Source organism: Lates calcarifer, linkage group LG24 (assembly GCF_001640805.2).
Source record: "Lates calcarifer isolate ASB-BC8 linkage group LG24, TLL_Latcal_v3, whole genome shotgun sequence".
Classification (NCBI taxonomy): Eukaryota; Metazoa; Chordata; class Actinopteri; family Centropomidae; genus Lates; species Lates calcarifer.
The window spans coordinates 19,601,261-19,628,006 of NC_066856.1; the positions used below are offsets into that span (position 1 = coordinate 19,601,261).

At 42.9% G+C, this 26,746-nt stretch overlaps 2 protein-coding genes across 2 annotated transcripts in view; both read left to right on the plus strand.

The window, feature by feature from the left end:
• The window catches only part of LOC127139261 (sodium channel protein type 2 subunit alpha), a 30,033-nt gene extending 21,507 nt beyond the window's left edge, over positions 1 to 8,526 (plus strand). Inside the window, exons 3-5 of the mRNA XM_051066938.1 lie at positions 5,661 to 5,825; positions 6,062 to 6,205; positions 8,371 to 8,526. Of these exons, the coding sequence (XP_050922895.1) occupies positions 5,703 to 5,825; positions 6,062 to 6,205; positions 8,371 to 8,526 (423 nt within the window). The 5' untranslated portion in view covers positions 5,661 to 5,702. The remainder of the gene's footprint in view (positions 1 to 5,660; positions 5,826 to 6,061; positions 6,206 to 8,370) is intronic.
• Positions 8,527 to 12,547: 4,021 nt separating this feature from the next.
• LOC108884986 (sodium channel protein type 5 subunit alpha-like) overlaps positions 12,548 to 26,746 on the plus strand; it is an 88,790-nt gene continuing 74,591 nt past the window's right edge. The window contains 4 exon segments of the mRNA XM_051067003.1: positions 12,548 to 12,664; positions 13,522 to 13,650; positions 21,287 to 21,378; positions 23,012 to 23,254. Of these exon segments, the coding sequence (XP_050922960.1) occupies positions 12,594 to 12,664; positions 13,522 to 13,650; positions 21,287 to 21,378; positions 23,012 to 23,254 (535 nt within the window). The 5' untranslated portion in view covers positions 12,548 to 12,593.

The window sequence follows — 26,746 nt, forward strand, 5'->3', positions numbered from 1 at the left end:
ACATAATTAACCTGTATCTGCTGGAATCACATCCATACTGGAAGATTTACAGGCGTTGCCAACGTTAAGTGCTGCAGCAAGAAGTGTTCTCTATATACACCAAGGTGGAGAGAGAGGGTGAGGCTGTTTTATGAACCATAACCATCAAGCCCCTAAAAACTTGGCTGTGAATCCGTAGAGGAGAGATCCACATGTTGTCTTCAAACCACAGCTGCGAGCTGAAGAATCCCTTCACTGTAACAGTGAGTCCGGGTTATTAGACATGTGGGTCTGTTTTCATCCAGCTCCCCTAAAGTTTGTTTTACGTTCAGGCAAAAATCAGTTTAGTTTTGTGCACCTGTCTCTTGTTTAAAGCTACAGTAAAGCAGCACAGGTTGTGTTCTTCGCAGCAGTACAGATAACAGATGGATGGATCGATGTCCTGACTCTCAAAGCTCAACCTGTTTGCTGTGTAATCCTGAATTATATCTCAGATTAGAGCTCGACACGTGGAGGCCTCACCCCCAAACATTTACAGCTGAACGCAGCGAACGTGTTTAAAATGCAAACATGTTTTCAGGATGTAGTTTGATTCAGTTCAGTTTGACCTTCTGTGACAAACACGCTTCAGACATGATGCAGCAACAGAGAGAGAGAGACGGAGTGTAGCTCGCCAGAGGTTGGGAGAAACGCTCGGAGGAGGAAAGAGCAAGCCGAGCGTACGGCCATGCTGTTCACACACACACACACACACTCTGGAGAGCCAGGACTGATGAATGCATGAAAACAACACTAAAGCACTAAAGGAACATTCTGCTGTTTTCTGGTTCACATGACGGAGACACAGTTTGATTTTCGAGCTTTAGCCTTTTAACAACTCCCCGTGTCCAGACTCTAATGAGCTGTGACGCCTAATAAACCCACAACCTGTGTCTTTTGAGGATTTGTAGGGCTTGTCAGAGCGTTGTTGTGTTGTGTGTTGTTGTGTTGTTGTTTGGAGGCTGATTCAGTGCAGAGATTCAGCTGCAGTGCTCGTCTTCAAAGGCGACAGACGACTGAAGCAGAACCAGGTGGACGAGCTGCAGCATCAGTGAAGGCAGGTCGCTGGATGCTGTTCTCAAAGTTCCAGCAGCAGTGAACTTCTCCTCGAGCAGCCATGAAGTAGTGCGGCTGGTGGTGCGTTCAGGGACTGTCTGAGATGAGACTGCTCAGAGTTCATTTCAGCTGAAGTCACTGACTGTGTGGATTCATCTGTTGACGTGTGAATGCCTGTATGTGAAGTGTGAGCACAGTAAATGTTTCATGCTTGTTAATAAAGGTGCCTGTGTAATATATGGCACATTCATGTTTATATTACGGGACAGTCGGCGGTGACAGCCTGAACATGACTACATGAAATATGCAGTGAATTAATATGAGGTGTTATATGGCCGTAGGTTTATGGAAACACACTGTGGAGGCTTCATCACTGTGAAAGCTGCAGTGTGTCTGTGACTTTCTGCATGCTTATTTGCATGTGTGTGTCCTTCCTGAGGGCGATGCTTGTTTGGTTGGTGGGTCGACTATGTTGGTGTTTTGACCCAGAAATTCATCCAGTCTCCTTCTCTCTCTGTTTCAGAACATCTTCACTCAGGGTGTCTGTGTTTAAAATCCCTCTGTTACTGTAACTCACCATCACAACATGTCACTTTGTCTCATCACTGACTTAAAGGATTACTCTGGTATTTTTAAACTGGGCCTTATTTTCTTTGTTTGGGTGGAAATGATTGATAGAGACACAAATCTTTGGAATTTATATCAATACCAGACTCCATTGAGAAAAACAGTGATTTTACTGAGAAGAACTCAGGAGCTGCTGCCTCAGTTGTTAAGTTTGTTTGTGTTACTGTGTGGTACTTTTACTTCAGTAAGGTATCAGATTACTTCTTCCACCACTAAAAGTCACACAGTAACACAGACACACTAACAGATGGAGGCAGTGGTATTCCAGCAGCTCCTGGTTAAATCCCTGTTTTTGTCAATGGAGTCTGGTAGAGATATATAGAGATGTTTCTGGTTAACTGTTTGTTTACTGTTCACAGCAGCTGGGTCAATACTGCACTGATTCCGTATCAATGATTCACACTCCAAAACATGGGATATAATGGTTCAAAAATACCAGAGTTATCCTTTAAAGTTTCAGTTTGCCCTTGAGCAAGGCAGCTGACTGCTAAATTAGGAGGAAACCTACTTCTTCCAAGGTTATTATCCAGCGCTAACAGCCTAAACTGAGTTGGACACAGGGTGTTAAAAGCTTGGGTGAAAGTTAAATGAGATGTTGTGAAAAAAACTGAAAGCTACAACAAAATTTCTGCCTGTCTGAGCACTTTATGAAGATGTAAAAGGTCGGGCTAATGTTCGCGGAGTTCAGTCTTTATTAAAAAGCTAAAGAGCGTGGCTGCAGCGTGAGGCCCGAGCACAGAATGAGCTGTAAACAACAACAGCACAATGAGAAGGAAAATAAAAGGAAACCTCATTAAAACACTGGAAGCTCTGAAGGCAAACTGACATGAAAGTGTCTGTTCAGTAATTTGATGTTTGAAACAGTTCGTTTTTTAGCCTGAGGCTGAAAGAAGAGGAGAGAACTTAGAGTTCAGAGGTTGATTAACGTCTGAAAGAGGCTGATATTAAACATCAGTCTGTTAGAAAACATGCTAAGATCTGAGGTAACAGTCGACTGTCGATGAGGATCTTTACTCCACAGGTTTGAAGGAAAGGAGGAGGTGGGAAAGAAAAAGGAAGCAGGAAATGAGAGGACAAGGTAGGGAAGGAAAGATCAAGGTAGAGGAGGAAATAAGAAGTTATGTTTGGATGGCAGGAGGTATGAAAGTAAAGGATGAGGTCCTGGACGTTCCTGGAAACAGTCCTGTGGTCTGAGAGGGTCTTTAGACAGCTGTGGGACCAATGAAGAGCTGCTCAGGGTGCCAGATTTATCGTCATGAATCATTCATAATACAAGTGTGTTTGACAGTTTTCATTCAGGAGGTGTTTACAGGACGGAGGACAAAGTGTTGGAGCTAAGATTAGAGACAGAAATAATCAGAAATATGTGCTATTGTACTGAGACAGAGCTTTTCTTTAAAGAGGAGCATCCCTTTAGTTTAACCTGAAACATCTCTATATATCTCTACCAGACTCCATTGAGAAAAACAGTGATTTAACCAGGAGCTGCTGGAATACCACTGCCTCCATCTGTTAGTGTGTCTGTGTTACTGTGAGACTTTCAGTGGTGGAAGAAGTAATCAGATACTTTACTGAAGTAAAAGTACCACACAGTAACACAGACACACTAACAGATGGAGGCAGTGGTATTCCAGCAGCTCCCAGTAAAATCCCTGTTTTTCTCAATGGAGTCTGGTACTGATAAATGTTGTTCCCTGATGTGCTGGAACCAAAATGGCCGCCACAGTAAGAGCACATTGAACTATGAGGAGAACATCAGTGATCTTAGGAGCTGCTCTCCGTCTGTTTATGGCTGCACACGTGTACATGAGCTGAACATGATTTCGGTGGTGGAGTTTCTCTTCAGCCCTCGAACGTGTCGTACGACTTTAGGAACGCCTGATGTTAGCTGGGTCCTGATGTCAGCTGGGTCCTGACAGGCAGCGAGATACAGACAGGAAGTGTGTACGTGACCAAGTGTCGGAGCTGCATGGAAACAAGGAGCTACTGTACGCAACATACGTGTGTGTGTGTGTGTGTGTGTGTGTGTGTGAGTGAGTGGATGACAGCTTTTGATAAGAATGGAAAACAGAGCTAGATTTCCCTTTGATGTGGACACACACACACACACACACATCCACACACACACACTCTTCAGAAATCAGATTTGGGAGCTGTGAAGAATAAATGCATGAAGGGTTGAAAAACGAGGCCTGTCTAATCATTCAATTAGGATCCAAGGCAGATGGTCTGGACACACACACACACACACACACACACACACACAGACCTGTTACACACACACACTTTGTCAGCCTCTGCTAAGTCGAACTCTGTGTCTTTGCTAACATCAGCTGCAGGACTTCAGCTGTTGAACCTGCTGCAGGGGTTTGGTGGTGCTCAGGTCTGGATCGCGGTCTGTGGTGGACTGGGTTGAGGTCAGGGTCTTTGGATGGTTTAATGTTGCGGCAGCACAGTTTCATGACGTCTGGCTTTGAAAAAGTAAAAGTAATGAGTAAAACAGGCTCCAGACTGATGTTTGTTTGACAAATGATTGTTTGCAGCAGAAGCTGTTTAATGCAGCGGTTTAATGTCTGATTCATGAGTTTTAGAGCCGAACACTCGGTGAAGCTCGTCACTGTGACTCGGAGGTGTCGGACGGAGCAGGAGGATGTAGGCGAGCAGGTGTGGTCGTGCTTCATCAGGTCGTAGAGAGGTTTTCAGGCTGATTGCCGCCTGCTCAGAGGGTCCGAGCGTCTGCTGAATGACGAGCGAGGTGAAGCCGTGGGCCGTCCCGAGCGGCAGAGGACGTAATCATCCCGCGGGTGAAGAAGCCATTCAATCACGGCGCTGTCCTGTCACTCGGAGACACTCGAATCAAACGCTCCTCATCTCATGACTCAAGGATTCAAATGTACTCAACAAGTGTTTTAGCCGCCAGAGTGACGAAGTTTCCAGAGTTATTTATCAGGCGTTTTGTCTGTCCATCACTTTCTCCTGAACATGATATCTCACTGACGCCTCGAGGACGTTTCTACCCATAATTCAGTGCTGGAACATAATTCAGCTCTTCTCCTTAAACACCAAACAGCACGGAGCTCCATCATCAAACATATAAAACATTAAGTGCTGTATTCCTGTGCAGTTTGATCAGAGGCTGAGCTGCACTGAAATAAAAGAAACTGAAACAGTTGGTCTGAGCGAGGAACAGTTCTTCTTCATGAACAGTAAATAGGGCAGGGTGTCGGGGGGGGTTCACCTAATCACAACATCCCCAGTTTGAGTCCAGACAGGGGTTTTGTTGCACGTCACCCCCCCGACTCTCTATCACCATAGCAACTTATAAACCCCCCACAGGGTCTGTGCAGATTAAAGGAAACAATTACACTTCTAATCATAATCATTCAGAAAGAAAAACACAAATGCATCTCAGGTGGGAAACAGCTCCTGATCCATCAGAAGCTCTTGGTTTATTTTGTCATCTCGTCTCATCTTCTTGAATATTTCCACATAGATGAAGTGCACAGACTGAAACTCAGATTTTATTTTGCAGAAAAATTGAGAATTGTGCTAAAAACCTTCGTCTTTCTTTCTCTTTAAAGAACTAAAACTAAATAGTTATTATTATTTTAATGTTAGTATCGAGGCTTCTCTAAACTTCCTGGACTTTACTTTATTTGTGTGTTGTTTTGGACAAAAGATAAAAGCTTTCTGTCTTCTTTCAGTGGATTACTGATCAAATATATATCATATTAATATCATGCTGATATTTCAAGCAACTCTTTTGGAGTTTGGTTGCAGTGTTGTAGAAAGGAATCCTGGGAAATGTAGGAAACAAGAAGAAGGAAGTTTAAATTACAATATGAAACTTTTTGAGGTGGTTCTGAGCACAGCTGTTCTCTGGACAGTGGTGTGTTAAGACGTAAAGTTTCTTGTTGCCTTCTCGTGAACATGCTGACTCCTGCTGTGTGTGTGTGCAGCTGGTATACTGGGCCAGTCAGCAGCAGGATCAGGATGAGAAGATGGCTGGCTGTGTGTTTCCAATGGGACCAGAGAGCTTTCAGCGCTTCACGCCGGACTCCCTGGCGGCCATCGAGCAGCGCATCGCCCAGGAGGAGGCCCGACGCAACAAACACTACCAGGAGGTACACACACACACACATACACACACATACACACACACCAGATGGCATTATTATTATTATTATTAAAACAAGTGGAAAGAGGAATCAGAAAAAGATCGATGGAGGGAAACAGCTGACAGCTTCAGCAGGAAGATGTGAGATATTTCAGAGGTAGTGATGCTCTGTGTGTTTGTGTGTGTGTGTGTGTGTTTGTGTGTGTGTGTGTGTGTTTGTGTGTGTGTGTGTGTGTGTGTCAGGACCTGGGCGACGTGGAGCTCCCCCGGCCCCGGCCCGACCTGGAGGCAGGAAAACAGCTGCCGCGCATCTTCGCCGACATCCCATCTCATCTGGTGGGCGTTCCCCTGGAAGACATCGACCCGTACTACTTCAAAGACAAGAGGGTGGGTCACCCGGAGACAGAGTGTGTGTTTGTCTGTGTGTGGATGAAGGGTTTTGGAAATACCCCCTCTTTTCTGTTGGAAAATCCCTGGAAGATAAATCGACTCTTTGGTAGCCTACTTCACTGAAGACCAGGGGGTAGGTGACCGAGAGAGGGAGAGAGAGTGTCCCCTCTTTTCTCTCTGTTCTCTCTTTGTCCTGTTTACACCTGGTGTGATCCAAACACAGCTAAAGGAGCAGAACATCCAGTCCAGATCATCTGTGGGTCTGGTTTCAGGAGACGCAGTTTCAGGACTTGTTTATTCTCAGAGGATTTGTGTTTCATGTGTCATTTTTCCTTGAGGAAGGTACAGCAGCTCCTGTAAAGATGTACGATCCTCACATGATCAGTCACCTGTTTGATTTACTGTAAAATGAAAGCACTGCTGTTGTTGCATGTGTGTATCAGACGTTTGATGCAGATCATTGATTATAATCAGGTGTTTATGGGGATTGATAGGAGCCTTGTATCTGCTACAGCAGGTTGGTGAAAAATGATGCAAACTACAAAAGGGAAAACTTAGCTTTTGTTGGGAGGCCAGGTTTGGCTCTGAGCCCGCTGTTCCTCTACCTCTGCTTCAGAGGAAGTGGACTCGGTCCAGTTACGAGCAAATTCTGGAGCAGTTAGTTTGTGGCCTCGATATAACCCAACCACACAGCGTGCCCTGCAGAGGAGAGGGAGCAGCATGAGGATAATAATAAATGATCTTCCTGTCCTCGAGACAGAAATCCATTTTTGTTTTTAGTCTCTGTGCCAGTTGCTCCACATGCTGTTTAAAAGTGAGACTGACAGGTAAGAATTTGAATAATGTTTGCTGATGGCAGACAGATCCAAACTGAAGATAACATTACACAAAGATGTCAGGGACGTCAGAGGAGGTGCAAACAGAGCTGTGTCATCTGCATAGAAATGAAAGAAGTCATGGCTCCTTCATGTTTGGGCAGATAACATACAAACCACACATTGAAACCGTGTTCAGACTGATCAGTCTCTCTGCTTTTTCCTGTGTGAAAAGAAATCAAACCAACGGCAAAAAAGGCAACAGGTAACCAGCTCATCCACTGATTCAGAGCAGAGAAACCCAGCTACAGTGCAGGGTTGAAACTGCCTCCGGTCGACTCTGTCTGCTCTTTTTGCATTTCTGTTTCTGTTTTTCTCTCTAGTGAAGTTTCTCTCCGGGGAGTTTCCTCGCCCTCTCTCTTCTCCATTTCTCTGTTTAGCTCAGGTGTGTTTAGTTTCCTCTGGGTTTTACCCAGGCATCCGGGGCGAATACACACAAACGCACGCACACATCACAGGTGTGTGTTGGCTGTGTTCTCGGTGCCAGTTGGTCTGCAGGAACACTTAGAGTTTGGGGGATTTAGCTAAAAACACACTGAGTCTGTGCTTATGTTCTGCTGCACTAATTACAACACTGAGCTAAAGTTTCTCTGAGTTTTAATCAGTCAGATCAGACATCAGTCCTTTGGCTTTAACCTGAGTGTAAACATTACTCTTTTCCTGAGTCCTGTGTGTGGTAAAGTACACACCTCATTTCCATTGACCCCTAGTGTTCAGTACAGGGAACTGTGGGACAAAAACGCCACTGCAGCCTCCTCATTTTGAAGTATGAGGAGGTTGTTGTGCGCGGCGTGAAGCCAGTTTTCTGAAATATTTTGTTAGCTAGCATGCTACCAATGTTAGCTAAATACACTGCCAGTCTATACAGCCCATGGAGGTATTATTAAGTCTTATCAACAGCTGCAAACGCTCAGATTTGTCAGTGTACTCGAGATAAATTCCCTGCTGAAACAACGGAGGGAAGAGTTTCACAGACGCACCTGAGATCGCAGAGGACGTCTGGTTTACACAAAGCGATGTGATAATGAGGCGTTAGTTCACTCTAACGCTTTGACTAAGATGTAAAAGTCGTCTGTGCTTCAAGTCACTGTCAGGTTTTTATAAATTTAACAAAGAAAATTTAACTGTGACCAAGAGACACTGTGATTGTCCTGTAACCAGAGTTTCTGTTTTTCTTTTTCCCGACATGCTGCTATTTATCTCTTAATTACAATATCTGTCAGCCTTTTTCTACTAAACATCCAAACACTGCAGCTGTGAAATCAAACTTCTCTGTCTTTGTTGCAGACCTTCATAGTCCTGAACAAAGGGAAGGCCATCTTCCGCTTCAGTGCCACATCAGCTCTCTACATCTTCAGCCCTTTCCACCCCATCCGCAGAATCGCCATCAAGATCCTGGTCCACTCATATCCTTACACATTACTGTACGCACACTGTGCATGATGTCAGGCCAGAGTCCGCAGGGAGGTCAGAGGTCAGAGGTCAGTCACAGAGCAGCGTCCCTGCAGGGCTCCAGTGTGTGTGTGTGTCTGTGTGGACACAGCTGACAGCAACATGGCTGGAAACATAAACAAACAGACGCAGGCTGCGTGGTCGGTTCTTCACTGCGGGCGTCTAAAGCCTCGCCGCTGTCTGACGAGGCAGTGAACTGAGGAGCTGAACGAGTTAGAGTTTAACTCCACGTTTCCAAACATCAATGGTCAGATAATAGTTTAAAGAGGTTTCAAATAAACTTCATTCACAGGCTGATTGATAGAAGCTTTAGCTTTTTGTGCAGGTTTATTCAAAATGACTTGAATCCTTTAAGAACAGATGAAGGTTCTTATCCACCTCATTACAACAGAAGCCAAATATGAGCAGGTTGTTTAAGGTCGTTTGGAAAAATATCTTCTGATTGATATATTGTCCTCCTCCATTAATGACAACGTTAATGTGTTTGACATTAAGAATAAATGTGAGGTTCTTTAATGGATCACAATAAGAATAAAACTCAAACTAGGAGCAGTTTTCCACATTCATTAAAGAGACATGTATCTCAGTGAGAACAGGCCTAAAGAATATTATTCATCACACATTTTATTAACACTGACACTGTATGAATCTGATGTGCTGCTTTCAAATCTGTTTACATGCTGAGTCCTCTGAGTCCTACAGCTGGACGCTCTCCAGGCTCATGTAAAGGAATGACAGTGTATTTACCAGGTGTGACAACTGTGTGTGTGTGTGTGTGTGTGTGTGTGTGTGTGTGTGTGTGTGAGGGCTCATCCTGTCAGTCGTATATCTGAGCCAGATATCATCTCGAGCTGTCTGCCGAGCCATAAACATGACCAGTCAATACAACCCAGCCTTCATCAAGGTGGTCCCTGCACACACACACACACACACACAGAGCCTAAAACCAGGAAGTCAGTTAGCAGTGTTAGCATGTTAGCACTTCCCGCTCCCTCGTCCCAAAGTCCCAGAGGTTGTCGGGGACGTCAGTCCACCTTTACAGCCTCGCTGTGTTTCTACTCACACTCTTTCAAACTGTCCCTGACTTTCTGAGAGTTTGACTTTCTTCCATTCATACAGTCCTGACTGAAGGAGTCACAGTGACATTAGATTTAAATCCAGATCTTTAAAAAGGCCTCTCTGAATCTAAACGCTCCGGCTGTGGGACTTTTGGCTCCCGTCCCACGCCGCGCTCCAGCTCTGCGCCGGCCTCCGCCTCGGGCCCCAGACGTCAACATGACAGATATTACTTCACACCCAAAACTCAACAGCCCCCCCCAACACACCGCCCCCCCCTCCCTGTCCTCACCTCACACTTGTCTATTTTTACCGTGGGAGGCGGCTGCTGGTGTTGAGAGATGTCGAGCCGGTGGACACGGCGCTGTTGTCAGGAGGATAAGTGGGTGAGGAGGTCGGCAACGGAGGTGTGACTGCTGATGTGCCCGGTGTGTGTGTGTTTGTATGTGTGTGTTATGAAGAGGGGGGGGGGGGTGTAAGAGCAGGAGTTGTTGGTGCTGAAGTGGAGTTTTAGTTTCTGTGTGTGTGAGTGTTTTCTAAGTGTTTGTGTGTGATCAAGTGTGTTCTGGATTTCTGCCCAACCACAGTGGCGCCACAGTGACAAGCTGTGGTGTGAGGTACACACACACACACACACACACACACACACACACACACTCTGAAAGTTCTGATATTAGAATAAACACACTCTTTATTTGACTACATATCCCACAGGGCCTTGCTCTGAAGGACACATTTGATTTGTGTCCCATGAGGCATTGCTCTGGGACTCCTGCCACCAGCTGTGGTGTTGTAATTGTGTTGCACTGAAGTGTGTCAATAATTGACTGGCTTTGTGTTGGTGTTGTTGTGTTGGGCTTTGACTTGTGTTGTAATGTTGACAGGCTCAGATTGTTCTTCTCAGAGACAGAGCTTTTTATTAAACGTCTCTATATATCTCTACCAGACTCCATTGATAAAAACAGGGATTTTACTGGGAGCTGCTGGAATACCACTGCCTCCATCTGTTAGTGTGTCTGTGTTACTGTGAGACTTCAGAAGTAATCAGATACTTTACTGAAGTACAAGTACCACACAGTAACACAAACGAAGTACCCAAACGAAGCAGCAGTAGATGTGCAGCTCCTGAGTTCTGCTCGGTAAAATTGCTGCTTTTGTCAATGGAGTCTGGTGGTTTTGAACAGTGATAACACAGAACATCAGGGAGGATTTGTTCGTCTCTGTAAACTCAGACTGATCATTGGTCCCTTCTTTTGTGATGAGTTTGCATTTCCTCCCTGCTCCTATTTCAAAATAAAAGCAGTCTGTGGAACAGGTGGTGATGCTGCTAAGAGGGTTTGATTTGGGATGAAAAAATAAAATAAACCAAAGAAAAGAAGTAGTGTAAGGTCTTGATCTTTAGCTCATTGAATAATGTGACTAAAGAGGTAAAGGAGAGAGAGAATAAAGGCAGGAGAGAGAAGAGAGAGGAAGCTAGATCCCGTGGTGGAGGTGGGTGGTGTAATGACATTACCGACATGGTGGCCTGGGAGGTCCATAACAGCAGGGCTATCATTACGCTGTAATTAGCTCCCGGCTCTGCGGCGGCGGCGGTGGGGGGACATTTGCGTTGTTTGTCAATCGGTAACCGTATTATCTCGCCGCCTGCCACCGCGCTCCAGCAACATCATTACAGCCGGCACTCAATCAACAATTACCCCGCCGCTCAAACAACTTTCAGCCGGAGTTTGGGCCGCTTTCACCCGGGGAGTATGTTCCTTCTGCCAAATTACAATAATTATGATTCATTTATAGCTGTGATTGACAGCTGAGCGAGGTCTCACCAAGTCTCCCACCTCATCGCGTGCTCAACATGGCAGGTGAAGGGGATATTTAACACACACTGCTGCCTTCTGACAGTTTGGAAAGTTACTGCTCCCTATTATATGATGATTAGACAAGAGTGGGCCCTTTCTCCCATCGCTGCTGTTAATGGCATATTAATTTGCTGTATTGAATGTGGCAGGCATCGGAGGGGAGCTGAAACACACATGCTAACTCTGCACAGCCTTTCAGTTCACTTCGTCTTTATTTGGCCCTAATGGGAAATCAGTGAAAGGTATTTTTTTTAAAAAAAAAAAAGCACATGTAAAATCACTCTGGCATGTGTTCAGCACACACACACACACACACACACAGACATTTTTACATTTACATTTGAGGCGTTTAGCTGACACTCTCCGCAGAGACTCTCAATGAGGGAACAAGTCATAAAAGCTTCAGTTCCTCGATCGCCATCATTACACCGAGCACATTTCCATTTTACATTTGAGCCGGTGCTCTTATCCGCCGTGACTAAGAGCCGTAAATCACAGAAAAGTACACTAAATTGACTGTCTAATTCTCTTTCTGGCACTTATTGTTCCCGCGTGCCAAACTCCTCCCACCTGCCACCCAACAAACTGTAAAGCCTGCACACAAATCTGAGGTTATCACAGGTCACGTCTCTGACTCTTATCACGTGTTTCTGGGCTGTTTATTTGAATTACATGAAGCACTTTGTAACATGTGTTACCACGTCAGCCATTTTTGTTTAAGCAGAAACAGCCGTTTTACTGCTCTGTTCAAAGCCACCAGACTCCATTGACAAAAACAGGGATTTTACTGAGCAGAACACAGGAGCTGCTGGAATACCACTGCCTCCATCTGTTAGTGTGTCTGTGTTACTGTGTGGTACTTTTACTTCAGTAAAGTATCTGATTACTTCTGAAGTCTCACAGTAACTCAAACACACTAACAGATGGAGGCAGTGGTATTCCAGCAGCTCCTGGTTAAATCCCCGTTTTTGTCAATGGAGTCTGGTACTGATATATAGAGATGTTTCTGGTTAAACTAAAAGGATCTTCCTCTTGAATAAAAAGCTCTGGAATCCTGTCATCATGTTGTCTCTCTAACTGCAGCTGTGACTGTGATGTGAAACCCTCTTGTTCCTTAACCTGCTCACGTTATTCAGTTTGTTCATCATGTGCACCATCCTGACCAACTGTTGCTTCATGGCCATGTCGGAGCCGGCGTACTGGGCCAAATACCTGGAGTAAGTACACCTGGAAACTCACACTGTCGAGCGTAAGGTGAAAACATGGGGGAAACTGCGGAAATTCCAGAGGCAGATACGTTAAAAACTTTTCCAGTTAAAATCTAAACTGTTGGGAAAATCTTGATAGCACAAGGTTTAATGGGTAAAGCGTGTAGATTAGTGATTTGGGTGAACTGACCCTTTAATGGCTTCCAGCTGCAGCTCGGTCAGAAGTGACGTGACTGCCTCTCTCCTGTCTGTCTGTCTCTGTACGCTTCAGTTGACTCCTGTCGGCTCAGACTTGTTTCTGGGGACAAAATAAATAAGTGAAGGATGTTTGGCTGAGAGTCGAGGCTCTGCTGATTTTATGAATATTCATTCGTCCCCTCTCCCTCCTCTCCATCTCTCTCTCCTCTTTTCTTTATTCATCTCAACTCCTTTCTTCACCCTTCCTCGCCCTCCATCCCCCTCTCTCCTCCTCCTCTCCTCCACCTACTCCTGTCCTTTCTGTTTTTCCTCAACATTTAACTCCTGACATGTTTCTTTCTCTCCTCTCCGTCTTCACCTCTTTAACATCTGTCTCCTTCTTTTCCTTCATCCCTCCGCCTTTTTTTTCCTTTGTTCTTCTGACTGTCTCCTCTCTCCTTCACTTTCATCCATCTCATCTTAAATCTCCTTTCCTCCTCTCTCAACTTGCTCTCCACACATTCTTCTCCTTCATCCTTCCCTCTCTCCATCCCTCCTCACTCACTGAAAATAAATAAAATGTCTCCCTCTCTCCTGTCCACCATTTTCTCTTTACTCCCTCTTTCCCTTAATGCTCTCCATCCCTCCCTCCCTTCACTCCTTCACCTCCTCCTCCCTCCCTCTCTCAGGTATACCTTCACAGGTATCTACACCTTCGAGTCTCTCATAAAGATCCTGGCGAGGGGTTTCTGTGTGGGACCTTTCACCTTCCTGAGAGACCCCTGGAACTGGCTCGACTTCAGCGTCATCGTCATGGCGTGAGTCGCACAAAAGCACAGAAACACACACACACGTTTTAATATTTGAAGAAATGTTTAAATAAATCAAAAATAAATTAAAATAAATAAAATGATTTGTTACATTCAACATCGTGAACCTGCCAGAAAGAGTAGAAAGCAGCAGGAGACGCTCTTTCACCTCATCATCCTGTCAGCTTTACGTTGTTCCCAAACACAGAAAATGTTTCTGGTTATTTCCACATGCGTCACAGTGTGCGTGTTTCCACCCGGGCGTCATGTTTCCATCACTCAGTCAATCAGAGCTGGAGCTGATGAAAACCTGTGAACACAGGAATAAATGCAGATTATTACTGAGTCTTTGTAACGTCAATTATTAAATCAGAAATCTGACTGAAACAGACATAAACGTCTAAATACTGTAAATTCTCACGTACAAGTCAGTGTAGAAATAATGAAACAAAATACACAAAAACAAAATAAACAAATAAAGTTCTAGTTTTATTTGCTGTCATGTCACAACCACCACTTCCTGTAGATGTTTCACATTAAAAAAAACGCACTGTTTCAACCACCTGAAGGCTTTTATTGTGAAACATCTGACCAAAGTAGAGCTGAGTGGAATTAATCATTGAGTTCAGAACAGACAGTCTGAGCAGCAGAGTGTTGACTTGAATATGATGCGACTCTGATGGGATTAGAGCTGTGGAATTAAAGACTAATACGCGCCTGTCTCTGCAGCTGAGGAACACAAACTTGAGAATGGATGAGTTTTTAAGTTTCCACAGCTAAGCACAAGAGTGTTTGTTAAATTCAGACACATTTGCAAAGTAAGGAGAAAGTTTGCTCTCTAACTGCAGAACTTGTTGTCTCATCGCCGTCCGTCCAAAACCTCTGACCACAGGAAGAAAGGAGAACTGCGTCATATATCATTAATACACTTAATAAGCACAAGTCTGGGTGGTTTATAAATAACTCTATGCTGCAAGGAGAAGTTGGTTAAAGTGACGTACTGTACTTTAATACAAGTGTGAGGTATTTATACTCTGAGTACTAAAATATTCTCCTATGATTCTTCTACATTTAGTAAGTTAATACATGATGATTTCATATTTTAAAAGATTAAACAACAGAATCAGCTCAGTTCTGATCTAGAATATTAAAATGTTGTTTACTGAAAGTTGTACTTGTAATAGATTACTTTATATCATTGTAATGGTACTTTTATTTAAGTAAAGATTCTAAATACTTCCTCCACTAGTGACAGTGACCTCAGTGGGAATTGAACCCTGGCTGTGTCAGTGCCTTGCTCCACACTCTGACCTCTGCTGCCCTTGGATTAAATCCCATCACACTGCGGTCTTTAGAGGTCGGGGTGTGTTTGGTCCTCCATTAAAAACACATCTCTCCAGGGGGCTGGTCACTGGTGAAAAATGTTGTGTCCTCCTTAATTTCTTTTTGTGTTAAACGTCTTTTCCAAACAGTCGTGGGATTTCCCTCCTAACTGAGGAGGTCACCTCCACTTTAATGATCCGACACCTGCTCTGATGAAATGTTTAAAACCAAAAACAGATTCATTAGAGTCACAAAATTTAAACTGTTGAGCTTTAGGAAAACATCATGAGCACAACTGTAACATTAACTCTTGGTTTTGTGGACACAAATATCTTTAATTAGACAAACTGAAATCTGATTAAAAACCAGAATAATTTTTCCTCTTTAAAGGTGCTATACGCAAGTTTTTGCTATCGCTACATAGACTACAGTGACTCACCAATGCAGAGGTAAAAACCACCGACTGTCTGGAAGGAAGGAAAGCAGAGCTGAAGCTTGTTGATATGATCTGAAAATTAGTTGAGTAAAAATGGCTTGTAGTTACCAGGTTAAAGACCCACAAACTAAAATCACCACAAACAAACAAAACAGTCAGTAAAATAGTAAACAAGAAAAGACGGCAGGTTTAAAGTGGGACGAGTGAATGATTTGCAGGCTGGATGATACACTCGATGAATAATCTGACTTTACTCTGTTTCTGCAGAAAAAAAGAGAGAAGTGATTTTCTCAGTGACACCCGTGCATTTGCCAAATTACAGGTTTTGAAAAGCCCAAGGCTCCTTAAACTCACTCAGCACAGAGACGACTGTCAAACCGTCAATTCGAGCCTGAAAAAAGACACAGAAACTGCAGCTCTAAGTCTCTTTTTTCCCTCTGAACGCCGTCAGTGACGCCCACCCTGCGAGCCACAGGCCTGTCGTTTTGTTTCAGAAAGAAAAAGAGCGTGACCCGTCCACTTCGGTAATTGACTGACTGATGGAAAATCGCTTCGGTTTGGTTTGGTTAGCGATCAGGCAGCGATCAATCAGAGAGCTGAGGAGCTGGAGGTGTGCAGTGAGGGACGCCGCCGGGAAGATAAACGATCAGAATGAACCGATCGGATCAATAGTTGACCCCGAGGCTCGGCTCTGAGGTTACCGAGCAGCGGTAATGAAGCGGTGTCACCTCCGCCGCGGCCGCCCTGTAAATTGAAACGTCTTGATGAAGGTGCCCTGAGATGGTGGGACGCCCTGTCTGCTGAGTTACATAATACGACCCTGATGACCTGCAGCCGAGGCCCTCAGAGGGAAAAATGGCTTCATCTTAAAGGACAAATTCACCATTAAAACACTTACCACTTAAAACATACATCTGCTGCTGATACTTTACATTCTGTCTGCAGCTCAGCACTGCTCTGTGTTATTACTGTACCTTCAGACATCATTTATCAATATTTAACCAAGACCACAGTCTTTCCCAAACCCTGACTGAAGTCACACATTCACTAAAATCATTAAACTGCACCTTCAGCTCATTTTATTCCTTAGATTTATTGATTAATACTTTTATATTTTATTATTTGAGTCTTCAAATTTGCCATTTCTGCCCTTGAATCGACTGTGGTTATTCTCATTAATGTAGGATTAGGATTAGCCTTTACTGTGATGAAAACACTCTATGCACATGCACGTGCAGTCAAAACTACAAGTAACATACTCCCCCAGTAAAAGCTGTCGTCAACGCCCCGACACAAACTCACGACTTTAATCTGAGTTTAATCTCAGATCATCACCCCTCTCCCCCGGCTTCATAATGTCCTTTCTCTTTCTTTATTTTCTTACCTACAGCAGCCCTAACTGCAAGGTATCTCATTCAAACCCCCCGTCTAGTGAGTGTGGCATTCTGGGAAACTGAGTGAATCTTTGCTGTAGTTTCAGGGAGGAGGGGAGCACTAAGAAAAACAAACAACACTGAGTTTCCTCTCTCACTCCTCCATCTGTTCCTCTATCATTCAGTGACAAAGTGTTGATCTCTTGTTTGGCCTCAGAGCGACACACACACACACACACACACACACACACACACACACACACACACACAAACAATGTCAGTAGGTGTGTGTCCTTGAACCAAAGGCCGTCCTGCGGTCAGATGGATCTTTAGCAGGACAGGGACACATAAGTCACACACACACACACACACACACACACACACACACACAAAATGTCTTCATGGTGTCACATATGGACACACGCATCCTTTACATCTACAAATACACACACTCCGCCCCTGACACATCACCCCTCTGTACCTGGGCTTTATTAAAAGCAGAGTGATGGTCGGTAAATAGACACACACACTCTCTCTCTCTCTCTCTCTCTCTCTCACACACACACACACACACACACTAAATGTCTGATCGATGCTCTCCTCCCCTCCCACCGAGTCAACATTCCCATGGTAACAGAGTCCAATGCCCTCCCCTTCGCCCCCCCAACACACACACACACACACACACACACTCGGTCCGCCCCTGTGCTGCTGATATTGCTGCTGTAATGACATGTTAATGGCTGCCATCACCAGACCAGCAGCACCAGACTCCACTCACATTCTCACTGCATTAAAGCTGCAACATTTCATTTATTTTAACTTAATAAAATCATCAATAAATCACATCTAATATCCATCAAACATTATTCTAGGGATGTTGCGGATGCCCATCATAGTTTATATTCTCATTAATCAATCCTCATATTTATTGATGTTGAACTAATGATGCTGAAGCTGCAGGTGTAGACAGGTGCACTCTGTAACTCCACACGTCGTCTTAAAGTCAGGATAAAATTCAACATCCTCGTATTTATCTGAAACCAAGTGACCAAAAGACTAAAAACTGAGAGCTAACAGGTCGAACTGACCCGTTTAAACCCAGTGGAGTAAAGAATCCAGATGTTATTCAGTCTCTAGCTCACTGTAGGAACATTATCACTGGAGCAGAGCTGGTCCTTTGGCCTCTTTCCACTGGTCATCTCCACCTGCATCTAAACGGCCTGCTCTGGCCGCCGTGCCCCAGCGTCTCCGCCGTAATTCAATCAGCCTGCCAGTCAACGGCGGTGAAATATGAGCCGTAATGGAGGGCTGTTAGCAGCTCGGGATCAGATTACTCGATCTAACAGAGGGGGCCCAAAATGGCTGCCGTCGCCTGGCGCCTTTCTGGCTCTCACGGCCTCGTCTGATTTGATCTAAAGGGGACGTGTTCACAGCCTGGACTGTGGGGAATCTTTTACCACATTTTACCTTGTTACATCCTGTTTGTTTATGGAGGTTAGAAAAGAGAACATTAACTGCCACAGATTTTCTTGTATTTTTCCCCCCAGTTTATTAGAAATAGAATAAATTTTCATTCTCTTCTTCTCTTCCTGAGACAGACACCTGAAAATAGCCTGAATTTGAAAAATAATAACCAGGATTACTATATGAACAATTGAGGTCAAAACAACTTTACTTTTCAGCTGGTTGCCTTCATCAGACTCATCATCAAACATGCTATAGACAACATTTAAATAGGTATAAATCAGACCAAACATGGGTCCCAACATGTTCATGTTCACAGGAAACAGTTTGATTCTCTCTGAATCTTTTATCTTTCTTCTTTTTCCCTGATAATTTTTTTTTTTTTTTATCTTTTCTTCTTTCCAGATCTGTAAAGTTACACTTCCTGGTTCTATTACAGCTGCTAACACTGCCTCCAAATCCCCAAACTTCCTCTCCAATCTCTGCTGATGTTTAAAATCTCAGTTCAGTTCAGTTGTTGAGTTAATTTTGAGGATTTGTTGTGCTGTTAATGCTGTAACAAATCAGGAGTGTACTTTTAAAGCACCGCAGTATTTTCAGACTCTGTTGTGTTTGTCTTCTTTTGTTGTATGTTGACAACCACCACACTGCCCCCTACAGGCTGTTAACAGAGTTTATCAAAGTAGGGAACCTGCAGGCGCTGAGAACCTTTAGAGTGCTGAGAGCCCTGAAAACTATCTCAGTCATCCCAGGTAAGGCCTCACCACCACCACCAGGGGGCGACAAGGAGCGGAAAAATCCCTTGTCATCGTAACTTCGTCGTGAACGTCCTCTCTTGTTCGTCCCATGTCTGCCGTGTCTTGCAGCACCAGCCCCCGCCCACCTCCCACTCTCTGCCCAGTCAGGGGTCACAGGTGTAAGCACCTGGTCTGAATTAAGAAACGGTGAAGTCAGATGTGTCAAAGCCAAACACTTGATTCTTAACTGGAGATGTTTGAGTTAAACTGACAGGAGTTTAATTGGTTAATTAGCTAACATACTGGGTGTTTTATAAACTCTTACCTGTTTTCCTGTGATTTGAGTATCAGAGTGTACTTTGATAATGTTTAGAATAATATGTAATTGGAGGATAAGCAAATACAGGTTAACTTAGTTACTCAGCTCCTTATGTTAGATCAAGTCAAAGTTGTAAAACTGCTGCTCATGTCAGCTGTTACTAAAAGATACTTTAAGCCACACCATAAACACAAATAAACAGCTAACGATTATTTCCTGATGTTACAGGTTTAGTTTTAGACTTAGACTTTATTGATCCCTTGGGATGACTCCCTCAGGGAAATTAAGTTTCCAGCAGCTTATACAGACAGAACAAGACAGTTTGCAAACAACAACAGCAACTGCTTGCAAACAGGTATAGAGAATAGAATAAAAAAATGAACAATAAACAATAAACTCTTAGGAGGATAGGATAGGATAAAAGAATGCACCGTAAACTCTTAACTAAATAAAAATAAAATAAGAATGAATTTTAAGTTGTTTGAGATGAGATTATAAATAAATAATGTACATTTCAGTTAAGCTTTAAATGTTAGATAATCATACAGTAATTTAGAGACTGTGTAGCTACAATTTACAGGTGTACCCCAAACGTCTCACATTCAAACTATGGTAGATGCTGCAATTTCCCTGATGTTCCTTAAACGCCGCTGGCTAGCTATTGTTTTTCCAACCTAGATTAGAAGAAGCCACACCCTTTTTCCAGAAAGTTTCTGTTTAATTTTACATTTTTTGGTCTTAACAGTAAATTCATTAAATTAAGAGTCATCAGCGCTGTTTTTCAAAACACGGTAGCTGCCATGCTTTGCCGCACCCGCGTGAGTGCGGTTTCCATGGGAACGCCGTGGAGGCTTCCGTCATACGGAAGTGGGCCTAAAAACAATAGACGGAAGCGGCTAACGCGGGTAGCTCAGACAGGTGAGAGGCTGTAAAAAGGTTAGAAAAGAGTGTAAATCTAAAGTGAAACCCAGTGACTGTAAAGAACCTGTTTACAGGAAATGCTGAGTTATAGTAAAAATAGACGGATGTTTGTCTGGCTAGTTGCTAATGATGCCGTAGAAACGCTAAGCTAACTGGACTAACAAGAAACAAGAACGTGTTATTGATAATGTTATTAATAATGTTGAGAATGAGTTTATGTGTTTAATTTATAACAAGTAAATGATTAATTAATAAGCAAGTATTGTTACGTTTAGCTTAAAAAAATAAGCTAATGACATTTAATATTGTCCTTTGCAGCAGTTTGTTAGTTAGCATTAATGCTCTTAGCGGCTCGCAGTAGATGACATATGCTGTAGGAATTCAAGCGCTGGTATTTCTTTAATTACTGACAGAATAAACGCCAATTAATCTCCACTTAATCTAGTGAATGTTCACTCTAGTGATGAAATTATTATTTCAAAATTAATTAGCAACAAGTACAGTTTTTAATTAATTGTTCTGAGTATTTGATCAAGGAAAAATGCCAAAATATGAAATGGTTTCTGCCTCTCTAATGTGATCATTTACTGGTTTTATTAGTCTTTTCAAAATACAAAAATCAAAGATGATATCTTATATTTTTCTATTTAAAATGACTAATAACCTTGCACTTGAACTGGACACACTAATCATTCAATTATTTAATAAGTGTAGTTATAATTAGCTGCAGTCCCAACTTGAAATGTATGCAAACACCCAGATTAGCTTAACAAATAAATTAATATGTATTGCAGATGGAGAAGGTTGAGCTTGTCTCCAGTGACTGAGCTTGTCTCCAGTTTATATGCATGTGATTAGCTTTGAAAATCTGATTTCCCTGAACAGTTGAAGTCTCTGGCTTGACCGTCCACTGTTGCTGTCCGACCTGGCCTGTCTCTGCTGTATCTCTCTCTGTCTGTCTCTACATCTCCAACTCTCTCTCCCTCTGTGTTGGCTCGTTGTTGCTCAGTGTGGTCATACCCTTCTGTGTGTGTCTGTTTTTGTGCTTCTGTCTCCCGGCTTGTTGCAGATATGTGACTGAGTTTGTGGACCTGGGTAATGTGTCAGCCTTAAGGACGTTCAGGGTGCTGCGAGCGCTCAAAACCATCTCTGTCATCCCAGGTGAGGAAGCGAATATCAAACGCACCCCTCCCGGCCTGCTGGAAGCACTAAATCAGTGGCTGTGTTTGGAATCTCATCCTGCATACTACCTACTGAATACTACACAATCTGCTTTTTAACATCCATTTCAAGACTGTACGCATAGGTAGTATGCAGAAAGAAGCACTGAAGTCTTCCTGATAACTGGTTGTGAGTGGACATCAGAGGTTTAGCAAACAGCTAATTTACAGAAAACAACTCTTGAGTGAGTCAAGCAAATGACATAAGACTGAAACAATGTAAATCCTTAATCAAAGGTTCATTCTTTCATGTTTTGACCGCATAAGCTAAAGCTTCAACCTACTGACTTTGACACAAAAAGATAACAGCCAAGTTTAAGGTTCACCAAAGTCCCTCTGGGCAAGTCTTGCCACTTGTCAGCCATCTTGGTATTGGGCAGTTATTTAAGGCTATGGGCAGTTATTTTGGATTAAAAAAAACCTCCTATCTAAATGAATGGAGAAAGAGCCATAACTTCACTTTCAGTTGTCACCTGGACATAAAAACTACATGTACAGAATCAGGTGGAAGTATTTCTTCACGTCTGATGCTGGCTAGCCTCTGTATGTCTCCACTCTGCATGTTAGCATGCAGCGCTAACAGCGTTATTAACATGTCTCAGACATGTGATCAAAAACATAGTCATACCATTGTGGTTTCCTGGTTATAACAATGTTTAATACATGTTATAATTGGAACCAAATATAATCACATCAGTCATTCATTAGTTTACAGACGACTTGATGTTAATAAAAGCAAGTGATTTTGGATGTAAACTGAAATTAGTAGAGTCTGTTTCTAATGAATTAACTAAAGCAAAAAAAAAAAAAAGTGTAAAAAGAAACTGGTTGTTTCTTTGATTTGTTCAGATTTGGACGAGGACAGTCAACTTGTCTGCACCCTTTGTGTTCTGAGTGTGTTTTGTTCCTGCTGTTTTTACCGTCTGTTTATGTTTGTGTGTTGTGTTGTCGTTGAGTGTTGTGGGGGGGTTTGTTTCCTTGTTTTGGTTGATTTTGTCTGTGACGATAACTGTGACTTTTTCCATGGTGGAAATATTTTTTGAAAAACTCGAAGCTGCTGTCAGATGAAAACCTCCAGTCAGTAAGAAATGTGACAAAGAAAAAGTGTTTTTTAGTATAAATCTAAAGATATAAAGTTTTCATCCGACAGCAGCGATATATTAAACGTTTTTTTCTCATGTTATGAATTCATTATTTTGTGATTTATCCCCTCTTGTTTGTAAAGATGGCTGCCCTTTAATTTCACTGCATATTAATTCCAGTCTGCGTAACTGAAAGATACTGAAGGTTTGAGCTTTTTTTGAGACCAATTTGAGACTTTACTACTTCAAGTCCATTTGAAATATTTTGGATTTGTCACACAGGGAGGAGGCAGGAAGCTTGGATAAAGATGTCAGTTCAGGTGGCGGCCATCTTTATCTGCATTCAGTTTTAACATTTGATTTTATGAAAAAGAGAGAAATTTGTTAGAGTCATTTATCATGACAAAAACTGTAATTGAAATGAGGGTTCAGGGCGGTGGCAGTAATAATATCCATGTGCTAATCCTGTCTGCGTCCTCGGCGGTCCCTCAGGCCTGAAGACCATCGTCGGCGCTCTGATCCAGTCTGTGAAAAAGCTTGCCGACGTGATGATCCTCACCGTCTTCTGCCTGAGCGTCTTCGCCCTCATCGGCCTGCAGCTCTTCATGGGAAACCTGCGGCAGAAGTGTGTCCGCAGCACGGCGCACTGCGTCAACGACAGCCTGCCCGCCAACACCTCCTTCTACTGCAACAACAAGACCTGGGCCTCCATGAAGGACTTCATCAACGACGAAGGTGAGGGCCTTTCATTCATTTAAACACAGCTGCAGTGGTTTGATGCACTAAGTGGAAGATAAGATGGTGACGGCAGAACAAGACCTGCTTCTAGTGTGTTCTGTACAGAGAAGTGTGTGTGTGTGTGTCGTGCTGCAGTGATGACTGGTGTTTCCTAAATGGACTGGACAATGTCATGTTGGCACTGTGGTTACAACTGACGTCAATAACAACACACACACACACGTTGTCAGGGTTGTGATGTGTGTGCAGGCCGTTCAGCTGGGCAGGAACATACAAGACGTGACACACACACACACACACACACACACACACACACAGAGGTCATGTGAGGTCATTTGGTATATACACCATTTGACATGTCAGGCATCTTGACCAGGGAACATAATATACGTTATGTGGACATACTTAAACACACACACTGTATATATAAGCATATACAGTGTTGTGCATGCAGCCCACACACACACAGACACACACACACACACACACACACACACACACAGGTCGAGGTCAGGGTTAAGGAAACGTTTAACACTCCTGTCAGATGGAACCTGAGCTGCACCTCGACTTTTTCTCTCCATGTGACCAAAACACTGAACTGCACATCTTCACATTTTCATCTTAAGCTACATTCAGTGTGAAATGTTTTACTCCAAAATACTGAAAATTATTCAGTGCAGAAAGACTTTTTCTTTTTATAACATTTTCTGTTTTCCCCTTTCTGTTCTTTTCTTTTTTTGTCCTTTACTTTTATTTTCATAACAAATAGTACAATAGAAGTGCAGCTCAGTAGTAATTAAACACAAATGCAAACAACCTGTATAAAATGGACTGTTCACAGTTCAGACAAAATACACAAACATATGTTCATAACAGCCTCTTTCTTTGTAAGGTTATTGTCCCATGCTGTGTCAGTATGGACAGTATTATAGAGGTAAAAAGCACAGCTGGGCTGTGGCTCTTTCTTTTATTAACACAGTTCATATAAAAAAAGAACAGGTTCGTTACACACAAAGACACACCTGTGAATTATCACTTAATCCTGTTTCTCTGTGAAGCAGTTTATAAATACAGACGACCTGTCATCTGACTTTCTTCTTTAGATTTTAATAAATCAAGCTGCTCTTTGGCCTTTTCACAGACCAATACAATAACAGCTGCTTGTTCCTGCCACTGACAGACTCTGATTATGGACAGGATCCCTACAGAGATAAAGTCAGTTTATTTTATCCAGAAACATCATTATATATCACGACCAGACTCCACTGACAAAAACAGCAATTTTACAGAGCAGAACACAGGAGCTGCTGGAATACCACTGCCTCTGTCTGTCAGTGTGTTTGTGTTACTGTGAGACTTTCAGTGGTGGAAGAAGTAATCAGATACTTAGCAGAAGTAAGAGTATACACACAGTAACACAGACACACTAACAGATGGAGGCAGCAGAATTCCAGCAACTCCATTGTTCTGCTCGGTAAAATTACTGTTTTTGTTAATGGAGTCTGGTGGCTTTGAACAGAGCGATAAAATGTCTGTTTCTGCTCAAACAAAAAGGATCTTACTCTTTAGTAAAACAGGTGCTTCTCTGTAGGAATCCTATCTTACAAATTAACTTAAAGCTACAGAAGCACAAACATAATTCCAGCTCAAATTAACAGACTCCCTTATTATCCAAAAACAGAAACACAGCAGTAAAGACCAGTAGAGCCCTCACACCTGTATTTCTATTCTTGTTAAAGGGTGAAGCCGCCCAGAATAAAGCCCAACTTTGAGCTTACAGTAATGCAGTGCTGCCCGTTGCTAATGTACCTGCTATTTATTCATTTCCAGCTTACTTTGCCGTCCATCACATCAAACAAATGTCCCCTGCAGGCTCCCGTATCGACCTCTAAAAGCTGCCGTGAAACCTGAGCCGAGCTGTGGCGTTAAAGCGCGTCCCGTTCGGCTGGTCTGAAAACAGCCCTCAGTTGGGAGATCAATGGTGGATGTACTCCGTTGCTAAACATTTCCCATCATGCCGTGTTTGTTCTGTCTGGTCAGAGCCGGCTCACAGCAGCAGTCGTCCCCGGCGCTTCACGTTAGAGGGCACAATAAATTAATATAAACAGACATCGTGTACGATCCGTCTCTCTTCAGCTGATATCATCGGCCAACATCAGCTTCAAACAGGAAGCAGGAACAGATTTATTCTTCCCGCTCAATCACATCACGTTTGTTTTCATGACATTAACCTCTTTAAAGGAAGGGGATTTGTTTCTTATCCTCAACAAATCCTGCTGCCCAAATACTCACTATAGACACTAATATGGATTAATACGCCACTGAAAATAGTCCCCAACAAATGCACTATTTCCTCCTGATCATTTAATAAAACCTACAGTGAACAGCAGTTAAACCTTGATTAAAAATGACTTCTACTAATTCTCTCACACAACTCAACAACATATGTAACATAGCTCTCATTGTTTTTAGACATTTTAATGCAGAAAAGTTAAAGATTATACTTTTTAATCCTGATTTTCCTCTTAAGGTTTTTCTGTGGTTCTGTAGTGATAGAGACTGTAATGATCATTACACCCCTCCAGTGTGTAGATGAATCCTGAAGCATTTCACTGAACCAGCTTTGTATGGGAAAGACAGAAGTTTGAACGACTTCACAACAAACATCGAATGATCAATTTAGTTCTTCTTTGACCTTTGTCTGTGAAGTCGAAGATGTCGGTGAGAAATTCTCTGCCTTTAGATTGTTTATTCCAAAACCATGTCAAAAATACATGACACCGAGTTTATTTTGAGTTCATACGCTCGTAATAATTCCACCCACAAATCAGCATTTTTACTGACATAAAGCGCTGAAAACACTAGGATCAGATGTGTAACAGGAGTTTTTATGGTAAACTAAATAAAAATGACGCGTTTAGCTGCAAATGTACAGAAGCAAACTTCAGTTTTTCTGCTGGATTAGCTCCAGAAAAGAAAGTGAATATAGGTTTTGATGGATGAATGTAAAGATATTTTTGACAAAAAATGAATGAATTAAAATCTTTCCCTGGAGGGTGAGCAGATTAACAGTGTCTCAGTTTATGTCCCTTTGACCAATAACTCTCCTCACTGTCTTTGTCATACCTGCAGATTTCCCTCATGTAAATTTATCTCTTGCAGATGAAAATGTACGAGGGCAGGATGGAGGTGTATTTAGACTTGTCTGAGTAATTTGCAGCTCTTGAGATTGAAAAGAAATTAAATTAAACCCTACTCTCCTGATATCCTGTGGAGACAATTTTCCAAGTTTCTGCAGCTCTGTAAAATCTTCTCAGACGGGGGTCGCTGGGAGAGAAAAACCTTTATTAATTGTCAGCCCGTGTGCTAATGTGCATGTATTTGTGGGGGGGTTTGTAAACCTGAATGATGAACTCCAGGTAATGATTTTAAGTAGGCTGTTTCTATCTGCTTTGTCTGGGGAGAAAATGCCTCGGCGACTCATCTCAG